We start from the raw sequence: 17,660 nt of genomic DNA on the forward strand, positions 1-17,660 counted from the left end.
CTAAGTGGCACAAAGCCGCCCTCTGGGTCAGCGGCCTGGTCCTGCTTGTAGCCCCCATGGAGCGGGTAACTCACTGAGCAGCCACACCCCTGTGTTATGGTCGGGGGCTCAGGGAGGATGCACGACTTGCCCAAAGTATCTCTCCATCGGTTACAGTGCTAACCTAAGACCTCCTTCTGCCCACCCCACCCCCATTCCCTGCCTCTCCCTCCTGCTGTCCCCACAGACCAGTGTGTAACAGCTCTGTGCTGCTGTGCCTCAAGAAGAGGTTTCATCTGGGCCGAATCTACGTACGGGGGCACCTGGGGAGGGTGGGTGGGCTGGGATTGCCTGTCCCCTGGGATCAGAGGACTCTCTGGCACTTCCAGAACTTCTCCTTCCTTCTCCTCCCTGGGCTGGGTGCTGAACCCTCTCTGGGGACCTGCAGAGCTGGGGGGCTGGGGGGCTGGGCTGGGGAGCACAGCAGCCCCACTCCATTTGTAGCCCCTGCTTCCTCCATGCTGTGACGACAGCATCTGTTTTTTTCCCCAGACCTTTGGGGGACCCTTTCTGCTCTCCCTGAACCCCTGCCGGCCCCTGCCTCTCTTCTCAGCTGAGGTCCTGTCCAGCTACCACCCCAAGAAGGCCCTTAACACCACCCCGTACGTGCCTTTGCCCCCATCAACCCTCTGCTCACCCCCTGGGCGGCTAAGCCCCAGCATGTGCCACTGATTGAGATCCTGGGGACCGAGGGCATGTCCTGCCTACATGTAGGAGGGCCCAAATGCCCATCTCAGGCAACCTCATTTGCTCCCACCCTCTTCCCTCAGACACATCTTCGCCATCGTGGCGTCAGCCTATCGCCTGTCTCAGAGCACTGGGCAGGGCACATGCATTCTCCTCGGGTGAGCAGTGGGGCCCTGCTGAACCCACGGGCCACTCTGAGGGCTGGGAGGCAGGGACGTGGGGTCTGCATTTGAAGCTGCTGGCCTGGTGCCCCGCTGGGTGGCACCGCTGGACTTTGTAAGGGCTGTGCTCCTGGCTGAAGTCACCGCACGTGCCCCTTGGCTGTGGCCTCTTGGCATCATCCTTCTCCTTGGTCTCCATGCCCTGGGTCTACCTTTCCACATTTCCGGGGGTGGGAATCACTTTCAGGTGGGCATGCCCCAGTTCCTGGGCTCCATGGGGTGTCCTGTGTGCCCCTTCCTGAAAACCCTGTCAGCCCCTCCCTCCCACAGTGGGCACAGTGGCTCAGGGAAGACAGAAGCTGCCAAAAAGATTGTGCAATTCCTAAGCAGCCTGGAGCAGGAGCAAACAAGGGACAGAAGATGTCAGGTGAGAGGCAGCTGGGCATTTCCCAGGGTCCAAGAGGAACCATCCTTCTCCTTTGGGCCAGGTGGGCGGTCTTCAGGCCTCTGGCTTCTCCTTGGGGGCAGCCCCAGGCATTGCCTCCTGGAGGGCAGGGTGAGGTGGGGTGGGACTGACCCTCTCCAAGGACGAGCACAGCCCCTAGGCACAAAGTATCCTCAGCTGGGACGCCTGATCATGGACGCGGCTACCACTCCTGGGGATACTTGAGTGCCCCTCCCCCATGCAGCTGGACGGTGTGCTGCTGATGCTTCGCAGCTTTGGCCACGCCAAAACAGTCCTCAATGCAAACGCCAGTCGCTTCGGCCAGGTCTTGCGTCTCTGCCTGCAGCAGTGAGTTAAGGGGGTCCTGGTGGGCACAGGGGGGCACCCACGATCAGTTCCCTTTACTGGGAACCAGAGGCTGCTGCCCTTGGGTCCAGCCCATAGTGGGTCCCGTTCTGAGCAGGGCCCCTGGGTCACATGCACCCTGGGCACCCCCTGCCCACTGTTCCGTGCCCACAGTGGGGTCATCGTGGGAGCTTCTGTGTCACATTATCTGCTGGAGGCCTCGAGGGTCGTGTTTCAGGTAAGACCCGTGCTCGCCTCTCTCCAGCTTCCCAGAGTGGGAGAGGGAGAGGGGCCATGCAGGGAGTGTGGTTGCTAACCCCCTTGCCCCCCACCCTGCATCCCTGCCTTTCCCAGGACTTGTCCTTGCTCCCCTGAGGCACAGGACCAGAGCCCTGCTCCCCCTAAGCCAGTCCTTCTCCCCAAGGCCCAGGCTGAGCGGAGCTTCCATGTTTTTTACGAGTTGCTGGCGGGGCTGGACCCTGTGGCACGGGAGCAGCTCTCCCTACAAGGGCCGGAGACCTACTACTACCTGAACCAGGTGGGGGCGGAGCTTGCCTGGGGAAAGGTCTGGGAGCAGGGGTCTAAGGAGTGGCTGGAGTGGAGGGAAGCTATGGGCGGTCAGGCCCTGCCCCCTCACCCCTGCCCCCTCACCCCTGCTCCCTCACCCCTGCTCCCTCACCCCTGCTCCCTCACCCCTGCTCCCTCACCCCTGCTGTGCTCTGCAGGGCCAGGCCTGCAGGCTCCAGGGCAAGGATGATGCCCAGGACTTCGAAGGACTTCTGAAGGCCCTGCAGGTGCTGGTCACGCGCCCTGAGGAGCTGACCGCAGCCTGGGCCATGCTGGCCGCCATCCTGCAGCTGGGCAACGTCTGCTTCTCCTCTTCAGAGGTGGGCCCCCGCTGTGGCCAGAGGCCAGTCTGGACGCGGCTTGTTTGCACGGTCAGGGCAGCCATGATACCGAATACCTGTGGGCCTCCCTCCAGGCCTCACGGCTGCCCTGGGAAGCAGGCGGCTTCGTTGTGTAGATGCGAGAACAGAGACCTGGGTCGTCTATGCCAGTGCCGCCAAGCTGCCACCCTGGAAAGGGAGACCTGCACTAACTGAGTAGCTCCTATGTACCTGGCTCCATCTAAATCACTTTATATATTTGTTTTCTTTTTCTAATTGTTTTTAAATGCTTATTTATTTTAATATAATTTACTGATTAATATACAGTGTGCTCTTGGTTTTAGGGGAATGTTTATTTTTGAGAGAGAGAGAAAGAGAGAGAGGGACAGACACAGTATGAGCGGGGGAGGGGCAGAGAGCCACGGAGACACAGAATCCAAAGCAGGCTCCAGGCTCCCAGCTGTCAGCACAGAGCCCCGCATGGGGCTCGAACCCATGGACCGTGAGATCGTGACCTGAGCTGAAGTCAGACGCTTAACTGACTGAGCCACCCAGGCGCCCCTCTATCTGTTTTCTAATTCGGTTCTCACAACAACGCTGGAACTTAGGGTCGTTGTTTCCCCTTTAACAATAAGACAGTGGAGGCTCAGAGAGGAAAAGAATCTTGCCAGAGCCAGCCAGCTAGTGAGGAAGTAAAATTAGGATTTGCACTCAGGGCCCCCAGGCTCCAGAGTCGGCTCCTACCTGCCCGGAGCTACCTGTGGGATGTGGCCATTCCCCCGCAGAGCTGTTCCTGTTCCCTCCCTTCTCTGTCCAGCGGGAGTCCCAGGAGGTGGCTGCTGTGTCCAGCTGGGCCGAGATCCACACGGCAGCCCGGCTGCTGCTGGTGCCACCAGAGCGCCTGGAGGGAGCTGTCACCAGGAAGGTCACGGTGAGCCCCGGGGCTCCTCAGGAGGCAGGGCCAACCCCCACCACCCGCAGGCTTGGCGTGGGCCCGTGTCAGCCTCAGACCTGATGTTCTGCATATACCTACCTCCCCTGCCCTCCAGGAGACAGCCTATGGCTGGGTCTGCAGATCTTTGCCGGTGGAAAGCGCCATTGATGCCAGGTGGCCCCAGGGGTGGGAGAGAGCCATAGCCGGGCCCAGCTCGCTACTGCACTGGCTCACTCACCACGCCCACAGGGACGCCCTGGCCAAGGCCCTGTATTCACGGCTTTTCACTTGGCTTCTGGGGAGGACCAACGCGCAGCTGGCACCACCCGGGGAGGGAGAGAGCATGGACACCGTCACCGTCGTGGACGTCTATGGCTTTGAGGTCACCCCTTGGGGTGGGGCCCAGGACCGGGTGCCCACCTCATCCTGATCATTTCTGGGGTCAGCTCTCCCTGAGGGTGGCACTCGTGAGCTCTTGCCTGCCTAGCCACGAGACAGGACACAATCCATGGGTGTGGCCTTTCTGCCCTGCTCGGTCCAGCCCTGATATCGCTTCTGGAGAGTTCTGTCCTGCTCGGCCTTGCTGAGTCTCACAGGAGCCTCTAAGGCAGCTGGGAAGGCACAGGCCCTAGGATGGGTCTCACCTCCTGTGCACCAAGAGGAGCAGGAAAAGGGACGGTGCCCTGAATGGCCCTGAGTTTTCATAAGCAGGGAGGAGGGGGCTTGGGCAAGAGGAGGTGGCCTCTTTCCCTGGTCGGGCACTGTTCACTGCTCCCTGCTCTCTCGTCTCCAGCGTGCCCTGGGGGACCATGCCCTCTCTGAGCAGGGGATGTTTGTGGCAAGTGTGGGTTCTTGTGTGTGTGTTAGAGCGTGGCAGGGCTCTCTGTACAAAGCTGCGTGGAGCGGGGCCTCTTCCGGGCTTGTGAGTGAAGTGCTGGGGGGCACAGAGGAAGGAGCCTGTAATCCTTATGGGAGGAATGCTGGAAGGTTTCTTGGAGGCAGCAGCCTGGGGCCCTGCTTATGAGGATGTGGGATTCTGAGAGCCAGCGAGCTACTGGGCCATAGGAAAAGGCACCTTCCAGGCCACAGGATGGCTGTGACCAGAGGCCTGGAGGCTCACAGTTGTGCTGAGGCAGAGGGAAGGGTGTGGACTGAGGCGTGGGCACACTCTGTGCCTAGGCCTTTGGACTTGACCCTGGAGGCTGCAGCATCAGCCCCCGGGCACCACTCCTCCCTGAGTTCTGGGAGGAGAATGAAGGACACCAGGCCCATGTGCAGCACCGCCCCTCACGGCACCTGCCCCATGCCCCCACCTCGTGTGGGTGCCCACCTCACTGCCCACATGCCCCTAGGCCCTGCGGGTGAATGGCCTGGAACAGCTGTGCAATAACCTTGCCAGCGAGCGCCTGCAGCTCTTCGCCAGGCAGACGCTGCTGGCCCAGGAGGAGGTAAGAGGAGCTGGGCCTGGTGGTGGGAGGGGGCACCCAGGCATTCCCAGAGCAGAGGCCATCCTTGGGAAACCAAGGGCGCTGAACTGAGAGCCCTGCCCCAAAGCACCCCCTGCTGTGGGCCATCTCAGCCTTCCTGGGCCTCATTTTACTCATCTGTACAATGGGAGAGCCACCCCTGCTCTGGCTCCGATGAGCTCCCCCATGAATGTGGGCATGCCCTGTGACTGGCCCAGTGCTGGCTGTTCCCAGGAGGCCTGTCAGCGAGAGTTGCTGCCCTGGGTGCCCGTTCCCCAGCCTGTGAGGGAGACCTGCCTGGACCTCCTCGTAGACCAGCCCCACAGCCTCCTGAGTATCCTGGATGCCCAGACATGGCTGTCCCAGGTGAGCCCCCAGTGGTAAGGACAAGGTGGGGGCCCTAGTGGCCAGGCCAAGGCCATCAGGGTCTCCCAGAGGAGCAAAAAGGTGATGGGGTCCAGAAACCCTGCCTATAGCCTCTCAGCAGAGCTTGGGAAGGCAGTGGGCAAACTAGGTTCAAATCCTGTCTCTGGGTGACCTTGAGCAAGATACCTGACCTCTCTGGGGTTCTTCAAGTCCTTGCTGCAGAAGGGGCAGGGTGGTGGCGACTGCACAGGGCCTATGTGGGGCTTGTAGGGGTCCCTCAGGCCTCCAGCTGGTAGAGGGCAAGCCTCAGGGCTGTGGCGCAGCCATTCCACAAATACTGATGGACCCGGAAGGGATGCACAGTCCAGGCAGGGCGACGTCACGTGCAAAGGCCTGAGGAAACCTCATCCCCCTTATCAGGCCACAGACCACGCCTTCCTCCAGAAGTGCCACTATCACCATGGCAGTCACCCCTGCTATGCCAAGCCCCAGCTGCCCCTTCCTATCTTCACCGTGAGGCATTACGCTGGGACCGTCACCTACCAGGTATCAGGGTAAATCAGAGACAGACTCCCGTGTGAATCAGTGGTGTCTGCTCCCCAGAACTGAGTCACCAGACAGGTAATAGGAGCAGGTGAGGGGAGGCCCCTTCGAGGGCTTGACTGTTAGGTTTCTACCTGTGCCCTCGGCGCTACGCAGTGTTTTCTTTTTTAAAAAAAATTTTTTTTGAAGTTTATTTATTCATTTATTTATTTAGACAGGGAGGGGCAGAGAGAAAGGGAAAGAGAATCCCAAGCCTGATGCAGGGCTTGAACTCACGGAACTCAGGAACCGCGAGGTCGTTACCTGAGCCCAAACCAGAAGTCCAACAGTCAACTGACTGAGTCACCCAGGCGCCCCAATGCTACACGGTTCTGAGCGTGACTTACTTACCTCAGGCTGAGCACGATGGGGTAGAGGCAGTGGAGGCCTTGGGAACCTTAAGACCAGGAAGGGCAGAGCAGGCGTGTGGGACCTGCTCTGATAACCTCAGGCTGTCTGCTTCTCCTTTTTTTTTTTTTTTTTTTTTTTTTTTTTTGGTAATGTTTATTTATTTTTGAGAGACAGAGCACAAGCAGGGGAGGGGCAGAGAGGGAGGGAGACACAGAACCCGAAGGAGGCTCCAGGCTCTGAGCGGTCAGCACCAAGTCCAACGCAGGGCCCGAACCCATGAACCGTGATTTCATGACCTGAGCTGAAGTCAGACACTTAACAGACTGAGCCGCCCAGGCGTCCCTCTGCTTCTCCTTCTGAGCCTTCATTCTCTCAGCTGTAAAATGGGAGTGGGAATCTGTCCTATAACATTGTTGTGAGGATTGAATGCGATAATGTGGAAATGGTCAGGCAGCTGCTAGGTGCCCACCAAAGGCACCCTCCTTTCCCCCTTCTGAGTTTCACGGAGGCTGGGTAGGGGCCTGGTATATAAAAGGTAGGACCATGTGACTTGTTTGAAGTAGGGCAAGTCAGGGAAGGCTTCCTGGAGGAAGTGGCATGCTTTGGTTGTAGAAGAAAACACAAACTATCCAAGAGTTACACAAACCCAAGGGACTTATGTCAATTATACCTCTCCCCGCCACCCCCCAAAAAACCAATCATGTCTGGGGAAAAAAAAAGAAACACAGGGAGATTGAATAGAGAAAAACCACAAACTGTATTGAAACTCACAAAAGAGGGGCGCCTGGGTGGCTCAGTCGGTTAGGCATCCGGCTTCGGCTCAGGTCATGATCTCACGGTCCATGAGTTCAAGCCCCGCGTCGGGCTCTGTGCTGACAGCTCAGGGCCTGGAGCCTGTTTCAGATTCTGTGTCTCCCTCTCTCTCTGCCCCTCCCCTGTTCATACTCTGTCTCTCTCTGTCTCAAAAATAAATAAACGTTAGGGGCGCCTGGGTGGCGCAGTCGGTTAAGCGTCCGACTTCAGCCAGGTCACGATCTCGCGGTCCGTGAGTTCGAGCCCCGCGTCAGGCTCTGGGCTGATGGCTCGGAGCCTGGAGCCTGTTTCCGATTCTGTGTCTCCCTCTCTCTCTGCCCCTCCCCCGTTCATGCTCTGTCTCTCTCTGTCCCAAAAATAAATAAAAAACGTTGAAAAAAAATTAAAAAAAAAAAAAAAAAAAAAACGTTAAAAAATTTTAAAAGAAAAAAAAAAAAGAAACTCACAAAAGAAAATCTGAAAAAAGAGGGTCAAACCACATTGCTGGTGGGGAGCCCCAATACCGTTCCTCCTTTCTCAGTTAATCTAGAAAAGCAATACAATTCCAGACAATACCCCAGTCGGGTTCTTATGGGATGAGGAGGAACGAATTTTGACAAAATTATTCTGAAGTGTTACCTGGAAAAGCATTGCATGAGATGAAAAGCAGAAGGTTAGGGAGGAATTTGCTCTACCAGATATTAAAACATAGTCATTGAAAGAGTATGGTGTTGATAAGGAACAGAGCCATCAATGGAACAGAATTGTTCCAGATAAGTGAGATCTTAGTGCGTGTGTGCGTGTGCGTGCACACACACACACACACACACACACACACAGTCCTTTTGTGTCTGACTTACTGCACTAAGTATGATATTTTCCCAAGGTTCATCTGTATTGTAGCACGTGTCTGATTTCCTTCCTTTCCATGGCTGAATAATAATCCGTTGTATGGATGGACCACATTTCATGTATCTGTTCATCAGTTGATGGATACTTGAGTTTCGGCTTTTTTGGCTTCTGCGAATAACGCACGGCTGTGCGAGTCTCTATTCGAGTCTCTGCTTCCAATTCTCTTGGAGTATGTACCTAGGAGTGGAAGACCTGGGTCAAAAGTAGTTCCAGGTTTACTTTTTTTCAAGGAGCCGCCAAACTGTCTTCCTCAATGGCTGCACCATTTCATATTCCCATGAGCAGCGCGTAAGAGCTTCAGTTTCTGTCCTTGCCAGAACTTGTTATTTTCCATTTTTAAATTTTTTATTTTTGTAAGTTTATTTATTTGTTTTGAAAGAGAGCGTGAGCTTGAGCTGGGGAGGGGCAGAGAGAGAGAGAGAGAGAGAGAGAGAATCCCAAGCAGGCTCCACACTGTCATCACAGAGCCGGACGCAGGACTCGAACTCACAAACTGTGAGATCATGACCTGAGCTGAAATCAAGAGTCCGATGCTTAACCAACTGGGTCACCTGGTGCCCCCTTATTTTCCATTTTTTAAAATGATAGTCCTCCTAGTGGGTGTGAAATGGTGCCTCACTGTGGTTTTGATTCATGTTTCCCTAATGGCTCATGATGAGAATCTTTTCATGTGCTTCTTGGCCAGTTGTGTGTCTCAGCTGGAGAAGTATCTATTCAAGTCCTTTGCCCATTTTCGAATTGAGCCGTTGTTGTCGGGTGTAGGAGTTCTTTATATAATCCGGATATTAATTCCTTATCTGACACATGATATTTTCCCCTACTCTGTGGGTTGTCTTTTTGTTCTGTTATCTTCTGAGGGGCACCTGGCTGGCTTAGTCCATTGAGCGTCTGACTCTTGATTTCCACTCAGATCATGATCCCAGGGTCTTGAGATCAAGGCCTGCATCGGAGCTGCACTGATCGTGGAGCCTGCTTAAGAGTCTCTCTCTCTTTCCACCTCGGCCCCTTCTCCCTGCCTTGCACATGCATGTATGCACTCTGTCTCTCAAATAAGAATAAATAAATAAAACAAAAATGTCTTTTGATGCACGAAAGTTTTAGTTTTTAAATTAATTAATTATTTAAAGTCATCTCTAAACCCAACATGGGGCTCGAACTCACAACCCCGAGATTAAGAGTCATATGCTCCACCGACTGAGCCAGCCAGGTGCCCCACAAAAGTTTTTAATTTTGATGAAATCCAGTGCATCTATTTTTTTTTTTTCTTGCCTGTGCTTTTGGTGTCCTATTCAGCAAATCATTGCCAAGTCCAATGTCAGGAAGCTTCTCCCTGTGTTTTCTTCTAAGAGTTTTAGAGTTCTAGGTCTTACATTTAGATCTTGTTTTGTTTTTTTTTTAATTTTACTTATTTATTTTGAGAGAGAGCAAGCGGGGGAAGGGGCAGAGAGAAAAGGAGAGAGAGAATCCCAAGCACGATCCGCGCTGTCAGCACAGAGCCCGACGTGGGGCTCGAACTCACAAACCGTGAGATCATGACCGGAGCTGAAATCAAGAGTCTGGCGCTTAACCGACTGAGCCACCCAGGCTCCTCTTAAATTTAAGTCTTTGATCCATCCATTCATTTTGGGTTAATTTCTATATCTGGTGTGAGATAAGAGCCCAGGTCCATTCATTTGCCTGGGGATTTCCAGTTTTCCCAGAGGCTCTAGCTGAAGAGACAAAGGAGGCCCTTTAGCTCAGTGGGGAGAGGCTGGGTTACGTCCCCAAGACCCCAGCCTCCACCCCAGCCTCCCTCCTTGGCTTCCCCTCTGCTCCCCACACTGTCTCTTGCAGGTTCACAAGTTTGTGGACAGAAACCGGGATCATCTTGACCCTGCCGTGGTGGAAATGCTTGCTCAGAGCCAGCTCCAGGTGTCCCTGCCAGCCTTCTCTGGGCCCCCACCCCTCCACACTGTGGCCCCCACTCTGCCCCGGACACTCTTGCCCAAGGGGCAGCCCCTGGCACTTTGGACCATGGGCTGAGCTCTCCAGGGTCTGGATGCTACGGACAGCTCCCTGCCCCCAGTTCTGCAAAGACAGGGCGCAGGCCCACTCCAGCTCCGCAGGGACAGGGGCGCAGGCCCACCCCAGCGCCGCGGGGACGGGGCACGGGCAGGGCTATGGAGAGGCCTGGGGGGCAAGCCAGCTCAGCCTCCTCTTGCCCTGCAGCTGGTGGGCAGCCTGTTCCAGGAAGCAGAGTCCCGGTCCCGGGGTGGGCGAGGCAAACCCACACTGGCGTCTCGCTTCCAGCATTCTCTGGAGGACCTCCTAGCCCAGCTGGGCAGGTGAGAACAGTGCCCCCCACAGGAGACCCCGGGGAGTTGAATGGAGGGGGGCTGGTCTATGCCCAAATGACCCCCTTTCCTCCCATCAGGAGCCATGTCTATTTCATCCAGTGCCTCAACCCCAACCCGGGAAAGGTGAGCTCCCCTCCACCCCATGCGTGGCCCTGGAGCCTTCCCATCCACCTGCCCCGCCTTTCTCAGTGGCCCCTGCAGCTTTAAACCCCAGCTTTCATTGGCTCTTTCCCACGGCCACAGCTTCCGGGTCTCTTTGATGTAGAACATGTGGCAGAGCAGCTGCTCCAGGCAGGCATCCTGGAGGCAGTGTGTACCCGCAGTGCCAACTTCCCTGTGCGTGTGCCCTTCCAGGCTTTCTTGGCCAGGTAGGGCCCCAGGATGGGGGCGGCCAAGGGCCCGGGGACCTCCGTGCCCAGACCCACAGGGACGGCTGGCAGACCCGGGGTTCCTTTGGGGCGGAGATGGACCCACTTTCTTAGGGACCTTAGGCCTGGCTTCTATCCTCTTCCTCGAGCTGTTCTTTCTCCTTCTCTCCCTCCATCCCTCTCTCCTTCCCTGTTCATTACCCCCCCCCCCACCACCACCACCACCAAGCCTCCATCTGTCCCTCCTCCATACAGCAAAACCCTGCTGGGTGCCTGGCACAGAGTAGGTTGTTTCCAAATCGCTGTTGAATGACTTAGGGACTAAGTAGACTCTGAGGGGCGGGGGGATGGTCGAACAAGGGTGGAGGGAGGTCCTCGCTGTGCTTGTTCTGACCTCAGCTCTCCATCTGAGGGGCAGGTTCCGGGCCCTGGGGACAGAGGGGCAGGGAGAGTCCTCAGACCGGGAGAGGTGTGGCGCCATCCTGAGCCAGGTGCTGGGGGCTGAGTCGCCCCTCTGTCACCTGGGAGCCACCCAGGTGGGTGCACGTGTGCAGAGAGGCAGGCGTGGCTGGAAAGGGAGAGGAGTGTTCGGGGACAACCTCGGGATTTGGAGTGGGCCTGGGTGGCAGGTGTCCTGGGCTCCCCACAAGAATGGGTTGTCCTGCTGGAAGGGAGGAGGCGGAGGCCTCAGGAGAAGAGCAGGGTGGGCCCTGGCTGCCCGAGCCCTCCCCTTTGCCCCCAGGTCCTGCTGCGGGAGTCCGGCTGGCGGCAGCTGGAGTGGCACTGGGCCCGGCGACGCTCCCAGGCCCTGCTCGCCCTGCACCGCAGCCTGCGCGCCTGCATCTCTCGCCAGCGCCTCCGCCTCCTCCTCCTGCCGCGGATGCAGGCGCGCGTGCGAGGGCTCCAGGCCAGGTCTGCAGGGGTGGGATGAGCAGGGGGCAGGGGGGCTTCTCAGTTGGTGGGGCAGGGTGTGGGAGGGGTAGGGCCTCACGGCAAGTCTATCTGCCCCAGGGCAGTCCCCGCCCATACCCCTGCAACCTCTGCTTGAATGCCCCTACTCACAAGAAGCCCACTACCTGTTAAGGCCACCCAAAACTGCAGTCTTGACTCCTTGAGTGTTTTTTAGTCTGTTCTTCACTCCGCTGCAAAAATGCTCTTTTAAAAGCATGAATCGGGGGGCGCCTGGGTGGCTCAGTCGGTTTAGCGTCCGACTTCAGCTCAGGTCATGATCTCACTGTTCATGGGTTCGAGCCCCACGTCGGGCTCTGTGCTGCCGGCTCGGAGCCTGGAGACTGCTTCAGATTCTGTGTCTTCCTCTATCTCTCTCTGCCCCTCCCCTGCTCGTACTCTGTCTCTGCCTCTCTCTCAAAAATAAATATTAAAAAATTTTTAAATAAAATAAAAGCACGAATCAGGCTGTGTGAGGCCCTGCCTGCCTCTCCAGCCTCTAGGTCAGAGTTTTATACTCCAGGCTCTTTGGGTTTCTTGATCCTATAACACTCCCTCCCCCTTCTCACATAATTAACTCCCATTCACTTTCACAGCCTGTCTTTGCTCGTTCACCCAACAGCTGTTGGTTGACCTCCTCCATCACCACCCGCCCTCCCCCCCCAGCCCCAGCCAGGCACGGGGACACAGGGATCAAGGCAGAGATAGTGCCTACCAGGCTCACTGGGGAATCAGGTGCAGACGGTAAACCAACCAGCCACCAGGCACCCCAAAGGTGGTGTGAAAGTGCTGAGACAAAGTAAGGGCAGTGCCGTGGACACCAGGGAAGCCTTCCGAGGCAGGGCACCCATCAGCGCTATCCATTTCCAAAAATGTTTTCATCACCGACAGAAACTTTGCATCTCTTATGCAATTATTCCCCGCTTGCCTTTCCCCCAGTCCCTAGTAACCAGTCTACTTTCTGTCTCTACCAACTTGCCTGTTCTAGATATTACATGGAAATTGACTCATACAGTATTTCCTTTTACACCTGGCTCACTGCGCTAACTATAATGTTTGCAAGGTTCATCCATGTCGTAGCCGGTATCAGAACTTCATGTTTTTTAAATCTTTAAAGAAGTTTTTATTTTTGAGAGAGAGAGCGTGAGCAGGAGAGGGGCAGAGAGAGAGGGAGATGCAGAATCCGAAGCAGGCTCCAGGCTCTGAGCTGTCAGCACATTGCCTGATGAGGGGCTCGAACTCACAGTCGGTGAGATCATGACCTGAGCTGAAGTTGGACACTCAACCGACTAAGCCACCCAGGTGCCCCTCATTTCGTTTTTTTTTCTTTTAAATTAATGTATTTATTTTGAGAGAGAGAGTGTGTGAGCATGGGAGGGGCAGAGAGGGAGGGAGAGAGAGAGAATCCCAAGCATGCTCCCTGCTTGTCAGTGTGGAGCCCAGTGTGGACCTTGAACCCATCAATAGTGAGATCACGACCTGAGCTGATATCAAGAGTCAGCTGCTTAACCGCCTGAGCCACAAAACTTCATTTCTTTTTTATGGACGAATAATGTTCTATCGTGCGCACAGACCACACCTTGTGTATCCGCTCATCCGTCGGTGGTCATTTGGACTGTTGCCACTTTTTGGCGACTGTGAGGAAGGCTGCTCGGAACGTGAGCGTGCGAGTATCTGTTCAGGTCTCTGCTTTCAATTCTTTGGGAATTGAAAGGAGTGGAATTGCCGGATCACGTGGTAATTCTATGTTTCGTGTTTTGAGGAGCTGTTTTCCACGGCGGCTGCCCCGTTTCCTGTTCCAGCAGCATGAGCCAGGGTTACGGTTTCTCTACAGCTTTGCTGATGTTTATTTCACACTGTTTATTTATAAAGTTTATTTATTTATTTTTGAGAGAGAAAGAGAGCACGAGCAGGGGAGGGGCAGAGGAGAGGGAGACAGAATCCGAAGCAGGCTCCAGGCTCTGAGCTGTCAGCACAGAGCCCAGTGCGGGGTTCAAACCCATGAACCACGAGATCATGACCTGAGCTGAAGTCGGACGCTTAGCTGACTGAGCCACCCACGCGCCCCTATTTTCTACTTTTTAAATTAGAGCCATCCTACTGGGCGTGAAACGGTATCTCATTGTGGTTTTGATTTGCATTTCCCTAATGACGAACGAGGTTGAACATCTCGTTTTTCGGCCAGTTGTGTATCTTCTTGGAGAGATGTCTAGTCAAGTCTTCTGTCTGCCTTTTGATTGTACAGTTTGTCTTGCTGAGTTGTAGGAGTTCTTTATAAATCCTGGATATTAAACCCTTATCAAATCTGTGATTTGCAAACGTTCCCCTGCCTGGTCTGTGGGTTGCCTTTTCACTTTCTTGATAGTGTTCTTTGAGGCCCCAAAACTATACATTTATTTTATTTATTTCTTAAGATTTTATTTTTAAGTAATCTCCACACCCAACATGGGACTCGAACTCACAACTCTGAGATCAAGAGTCACACCCTCCACCGACTGAGCCAGCCAGGTGCCTCCTATTTTTTTTTTTTTTAAGTAAACTCTACCCCCAACATGGGGCTTAAACTCATGACCCCAAGATGCTCTACCAGACTGAACCAGCTGGGCACCTCAAAACTGTACATTTTTTTATTTACAAAGATTTTTTTAAATGTTTTATTTATTTTTGAGACAGAGAGAGACAGAGCATAAGCAGGGGAGGGGCAGAGAGAGAGAGGGAGGCACAGAATCCGAAGCAGGCTCCAGGCTCTGAGCAGTCGGCACAGAGCCCGATGCAGGGCTCGAACTCAACAAACCGCGAGATCATAACCTGAGCCGATGTCAGACGCTTAGCCGACCGAGCCACCCAGGTGCCCCACATTTTTTTACTTTTTAATGTTAATCCTGCTTGTGACTCCTTTACTGAGGAGTCTGGTCTTTCTTATATCTGGAAAATTCTCAAAGACACAATCTCTTCTGTGATGTCTTATTGGATTTCCAGTGATAGTATTTTTTTTTTTTTCGTTTTTAGAAGTTCTTAAATAAAAATATGTCAGAGTCTTCTCAACATGTCGGTTGATTCAGTTAATCTTGTGGTGGGGCAGGTATTACACGAATCCTCATTTTGCAGATGGTAGGGATAAAACAGAGAGGGAAAGTAACTTGCTCATGACCGCGAGGACTAAACAGGAGGGAAGTGAGCCCAGTGGTCGGCTCTGCTGTCTAAGACCTTAATCTCCTTCGCTGAACGCCTGCTCAATGCACCTGTCCTTTCAAAGTGTCCTGTCCCTTCCCTGCTGCTTCTGTTAAGCACCTGGGGTGGGGGGCCGCTGGCCCGGGGTCAGTGTTTACGTTCATGTCTTGGCTGGGGGATTCAGGTACTGGACTAAGTTTGGACTCCTCACCACGCCCTCCTCCCCCACCCCCACCGGCCTCTAGGAAGCGGTACCTCCGGCGGCGGGCGGCTCTGGGACAGCTGAACACCATCCTGCTGGTGGCCCGTCCCCTGCTCTGGAGGTGGCAGAGACGGCAGGTGCAGCTTTGGGGCGGGGCAGCTCGGGGTAGAAGTTAGGCCGCCTTGCTGGTCCGGCTCTTCCCATTCCCCGCCGCCTGCTGTAGGCCGGTGCCTCCTGGAGGTCGCTTCCTTTATCCCTGCCCGTCCTCCAGAGTCTGACTCTCCCCTGTCCGTCTGGGGTGCCTTCCTATCCCCTCCAGGCCTTCCTTAGGGCCTGCCAGCTCCCCTCTTTTGCCTGATGATTCCAATGTGAGGGCCATAAAAAAGCTCAAAGGTCAGTGTCCACATACTGCTCCCCTGGGGCCCCTCCCTGGATGGACTTTGTCCCCTGGGATCATTCCTTCCTGCCCTCTCCTCAGTGCCCTGGCAGACGGGCAGCGACGCCCACAGCACTAAGGCTGGTGAGGGCCCTGGAGGGCTGGTGGCAGGTGGCCGCCCCTTGGGGTCTGTGCTTGTTTCTCTGCTGGGGGCTGGCGGGGGCAGCTGAACTGCCGAGGTAGGGAGGAGCTGCCGGGAGGTTTGAGGAGGCTCCTCCCCGGGACCCCAGCATCTCCTGCGTCTCCCCGAGCAGCTTGGGCGTTGGCGTGGTTGGCACAGCAGGAGGACCTCCGAGAAAGCGCCAGGCATGGTAGGTGGACTGAAGCTTGAGGGTGTCCGCTGGGTTATGAACCCACTGAACCTGGCGTGGCTCAAGGGAGAGTGTGGGGTCCCAGCTGAGCCACCGTGGCTCCTACCTCTCAGGGGCATCCTACACACCCCCTAAGAAGAGCCCTGGGCTGCCCTATTTTCCCTCCGTGGGCTCCTGGGGTCTTATTTGTGTCGAGGATCAGAACCCTCGGTCTTTGGAGACGTTTATAGTCCTGGGGGTGAGGAGGGATGCTGGGTCCCCGTAGCCCCTCCCTTAGCACTTTGTCAATTGCTCCTCTGTGCCAGGAGCTGGGACGCTTGGAGATCCCGGCTGAGCTGGCCGTCATGCTGAAGGCGGCAGAAGGTGAGTTTTGATTAGTGTCACTCTTGCCGTGACCCCTCTCCCCACCCGGTCTGTCTGCAGTGTGGTGGCTCTGACCCCACGGACCCTCCCTGTGATGCGTTTGGCTCCCCTGAGCTCCCTCTGCCCCGGGGGCTGGGGGCTGATGGTGAGTGGGGGAGGCGGTGCCACAGCCCGGTGCCTGACCTGGTATTTCGACGCCTCCCGTGCTGTCCCCAGGCCGTCAACATGTTTTGGCTGATAGCATCACGGAGTCGATGCCCCCGGAAGTGCCTGTCCGGCCCAAGCTGACCCTCCCCCCCGACATTGACCAGTTTCCGTTCTCCAGCTTCATATCCATTAGCTTTCAGGTGGGTCCCCAGGCCTCGGCTCTTCCCGGCTGACCCCCACGGCTCCCCAGATGTTAGCCCTGCCAGGCAGGGGCTGTGTCTCTTCTTCCTTCTCCCCTGCAACGCACCCAACCTCTCCTGTCATGGGAGTGATGGGTGTGGCTGCACTTCTAGGAGACTATCCGTTGAACCTAAACGCCTAGCCCTCTAGTGTCACTTAGATCCATGATGCCTCACCTTTGTTACCCCTGTGGCATCCCCCCCCCCCCCCCCCGCCGCCGCCGCTCCCGTTGAGGTCCTCTGGTTAAAGCGTGTGTAATGACGAGGCAAACGTCTGGGCTGCAGTGTTGGATACGAAACAGGATTCGAAACTGCACACGGAGTATGATCCCAATCTTGTTGACAGTGATAACAGGTGTGGGAGGGTGATGTGTGTTATCTATGCATAGAAAGTAAGACAGACTAAAATGTCAGCTGTGGTCACGACGGGCAGTGAAATATTAATGGTGTTTTTTTATTCTTTATCCTTTTCCACGTTTTCTGAGTTTCCTGCATGCATGGGTGTCAATTTTCTAACCAGAAAGAACAATTAAGATGCACGTTGCAGGTGGTTTTCCTGCCGGGCCCCCTCCGCCCTGAGGGCGCTCGCTCCTGCGGGCTCTGCCGGGGGCTGTCTCCAGCAGGTCAGCACAGACCAGCACCTGCTCAGGCACTGTCACCCTCCTTGCTTGCAGGAGCCATCCCTGCCCCACCCTGGGCAGCCACTGACCAAGCCCCTGACCCGGCTGGTCGGGGAGAACCCTCAGCATGCCCTGGATATCAACAAGGTGGTGAGTGGCACATCGGGGAGGGGACGGGGTGAGACGGGCCCTGGCTCCTAGGTGCTGGCTGAGCACAAGGGAGGTCTGCACATCCTGCACTCGTCCCCGCTCTGTGTCTACAGCTGCTGCGGCTCCTGGGGGACGGGTCCCTGCCCTCCTGGCAGGAGCAGACCATGGGCGAATACTTGGTGCGACAGGGGCAGCGCCGACCAGGGCTGCGGGACGAGATCTTCAGCCAGCTCGTGGCCCAGATCTGGCACAACCCGGACGAGCAGCAGAGCCAGCGCAGCTGGGCCCTCATGGCCATGCTGCTCAGCGCCTTTCCCCCAATGCCCACCCTGCAGAAGCCGCTGCTCAAGTAAGGGGCCTGCCACGCGGGGGCCCAGTGACCGGGGTCGGTGGGCTGCCCAC

The 17,660-nt window shown here is 55.9% G+C and overlaps 1 protein-coding gene across 7 annotated transcripts in view; it reads left to right on the forward strand.

Moving 5' to 3' along the window:
• Nucleotides 1-534: 534 nt before the first annotated feature.
• Nucleotides 535-17,660, forward strand: part of MYO15B (myosin XVB) — a 29,749-nt gene continuing 12,623 nt past the window's right edge. The window contains exons 1-24 of one of the 7 annotated variants that reach the window (XM_078438148.2): nt 542-641; nt 810-884; nt 1,218-1,314; nt 1,577-1,680; nt 2,102-2,215; nt 2,403-2,564; nt 3,382-3,495; nt 3,614-3,672; nt 3,748-3,880; nt 4,851-4,946; nt 5,199-5,330; nt 5,751-5,876; nt 9,801-9,878; nt 10,176-10,291; nt 10,381-10,426; nt 10,547-10,671; nt 11,090-11,207; nt 11,414-11,583; nt 15,036-15,129; nt 15,683-15,739; nt 16,045-16,102; nt 16,319-16,449; nt 17,163-17,258; nt 17,372-17,607. In XM_078438148.2, the coding sequence (XP_078294274.2) occupies nt 870-884; nt 1,218-1,314; nt 1,577-1,680; nt 2,102-2,215; nt 2,403-2,564; nt 3,382-3,495; nt 3,614-3,672; nt 3,748-3,880; nt 4,851-4,946; nt 5,199-5,330; nt 5,751-5,876; nt 9,801-9,878; nt 10,176-10,291; nt 10,381-10,426; nt 10,547-10,671; nt 11,090-11,207; nt 11,414-11,583; nt 15,036-15,129; nt 15,683-15,739; nt 16,045-16,102; nt 16,319-16,449; nt 17,163-17,258; nt 17,372-17,607 (2,477 nt within the window). In that variant the 5' untranslated portion in view covers nt 542-641; nt 810-869. Of the gene's footprint in view, nt 642-809; nt 885-1,217; nt 1,315-1,576; nt 1,681-2,101; nt 2,216-2,402; nt 2,565-3,381; nt 3,496-3,613; nt 3,881-3,944; nt 4,947-5,182; nt 5,331-5,750; nt 5,877-9,800; nt 9,879-10,175; nt 10,292-10,380; nt 10,427-10,546; nt 10,672-11,089; nt 11,208-11,413; nt 11,584-15,035; nt 15,130-15,682; nt 15,740-16,044; nt 16,103-16,318; nt 16,450-17,162; nt 17,259-17,371; nt 17,608-17,660 lie in introns of those variants that run through there. The other 6 variants (XM_078438153.2, XM_078438147.2, XM_078438149.2 and 3 more) reach the window with 6 other exon arrangements.

The sequence above is a fragment of the Panthera onca genome, chromosome E1 (assembly GCF_046562875.1).
Source record: "Panthera onca isolate mPanOnc1 chromosome E1, mPanOnc1 haplotype 2, whole genome shotgun sequence".
Taxonomy (NCBI): Eukaryota; Metazoa; Chordata; class Mammalia; order Carnivora; family Felidae; genus Panthera; species Panthera onca.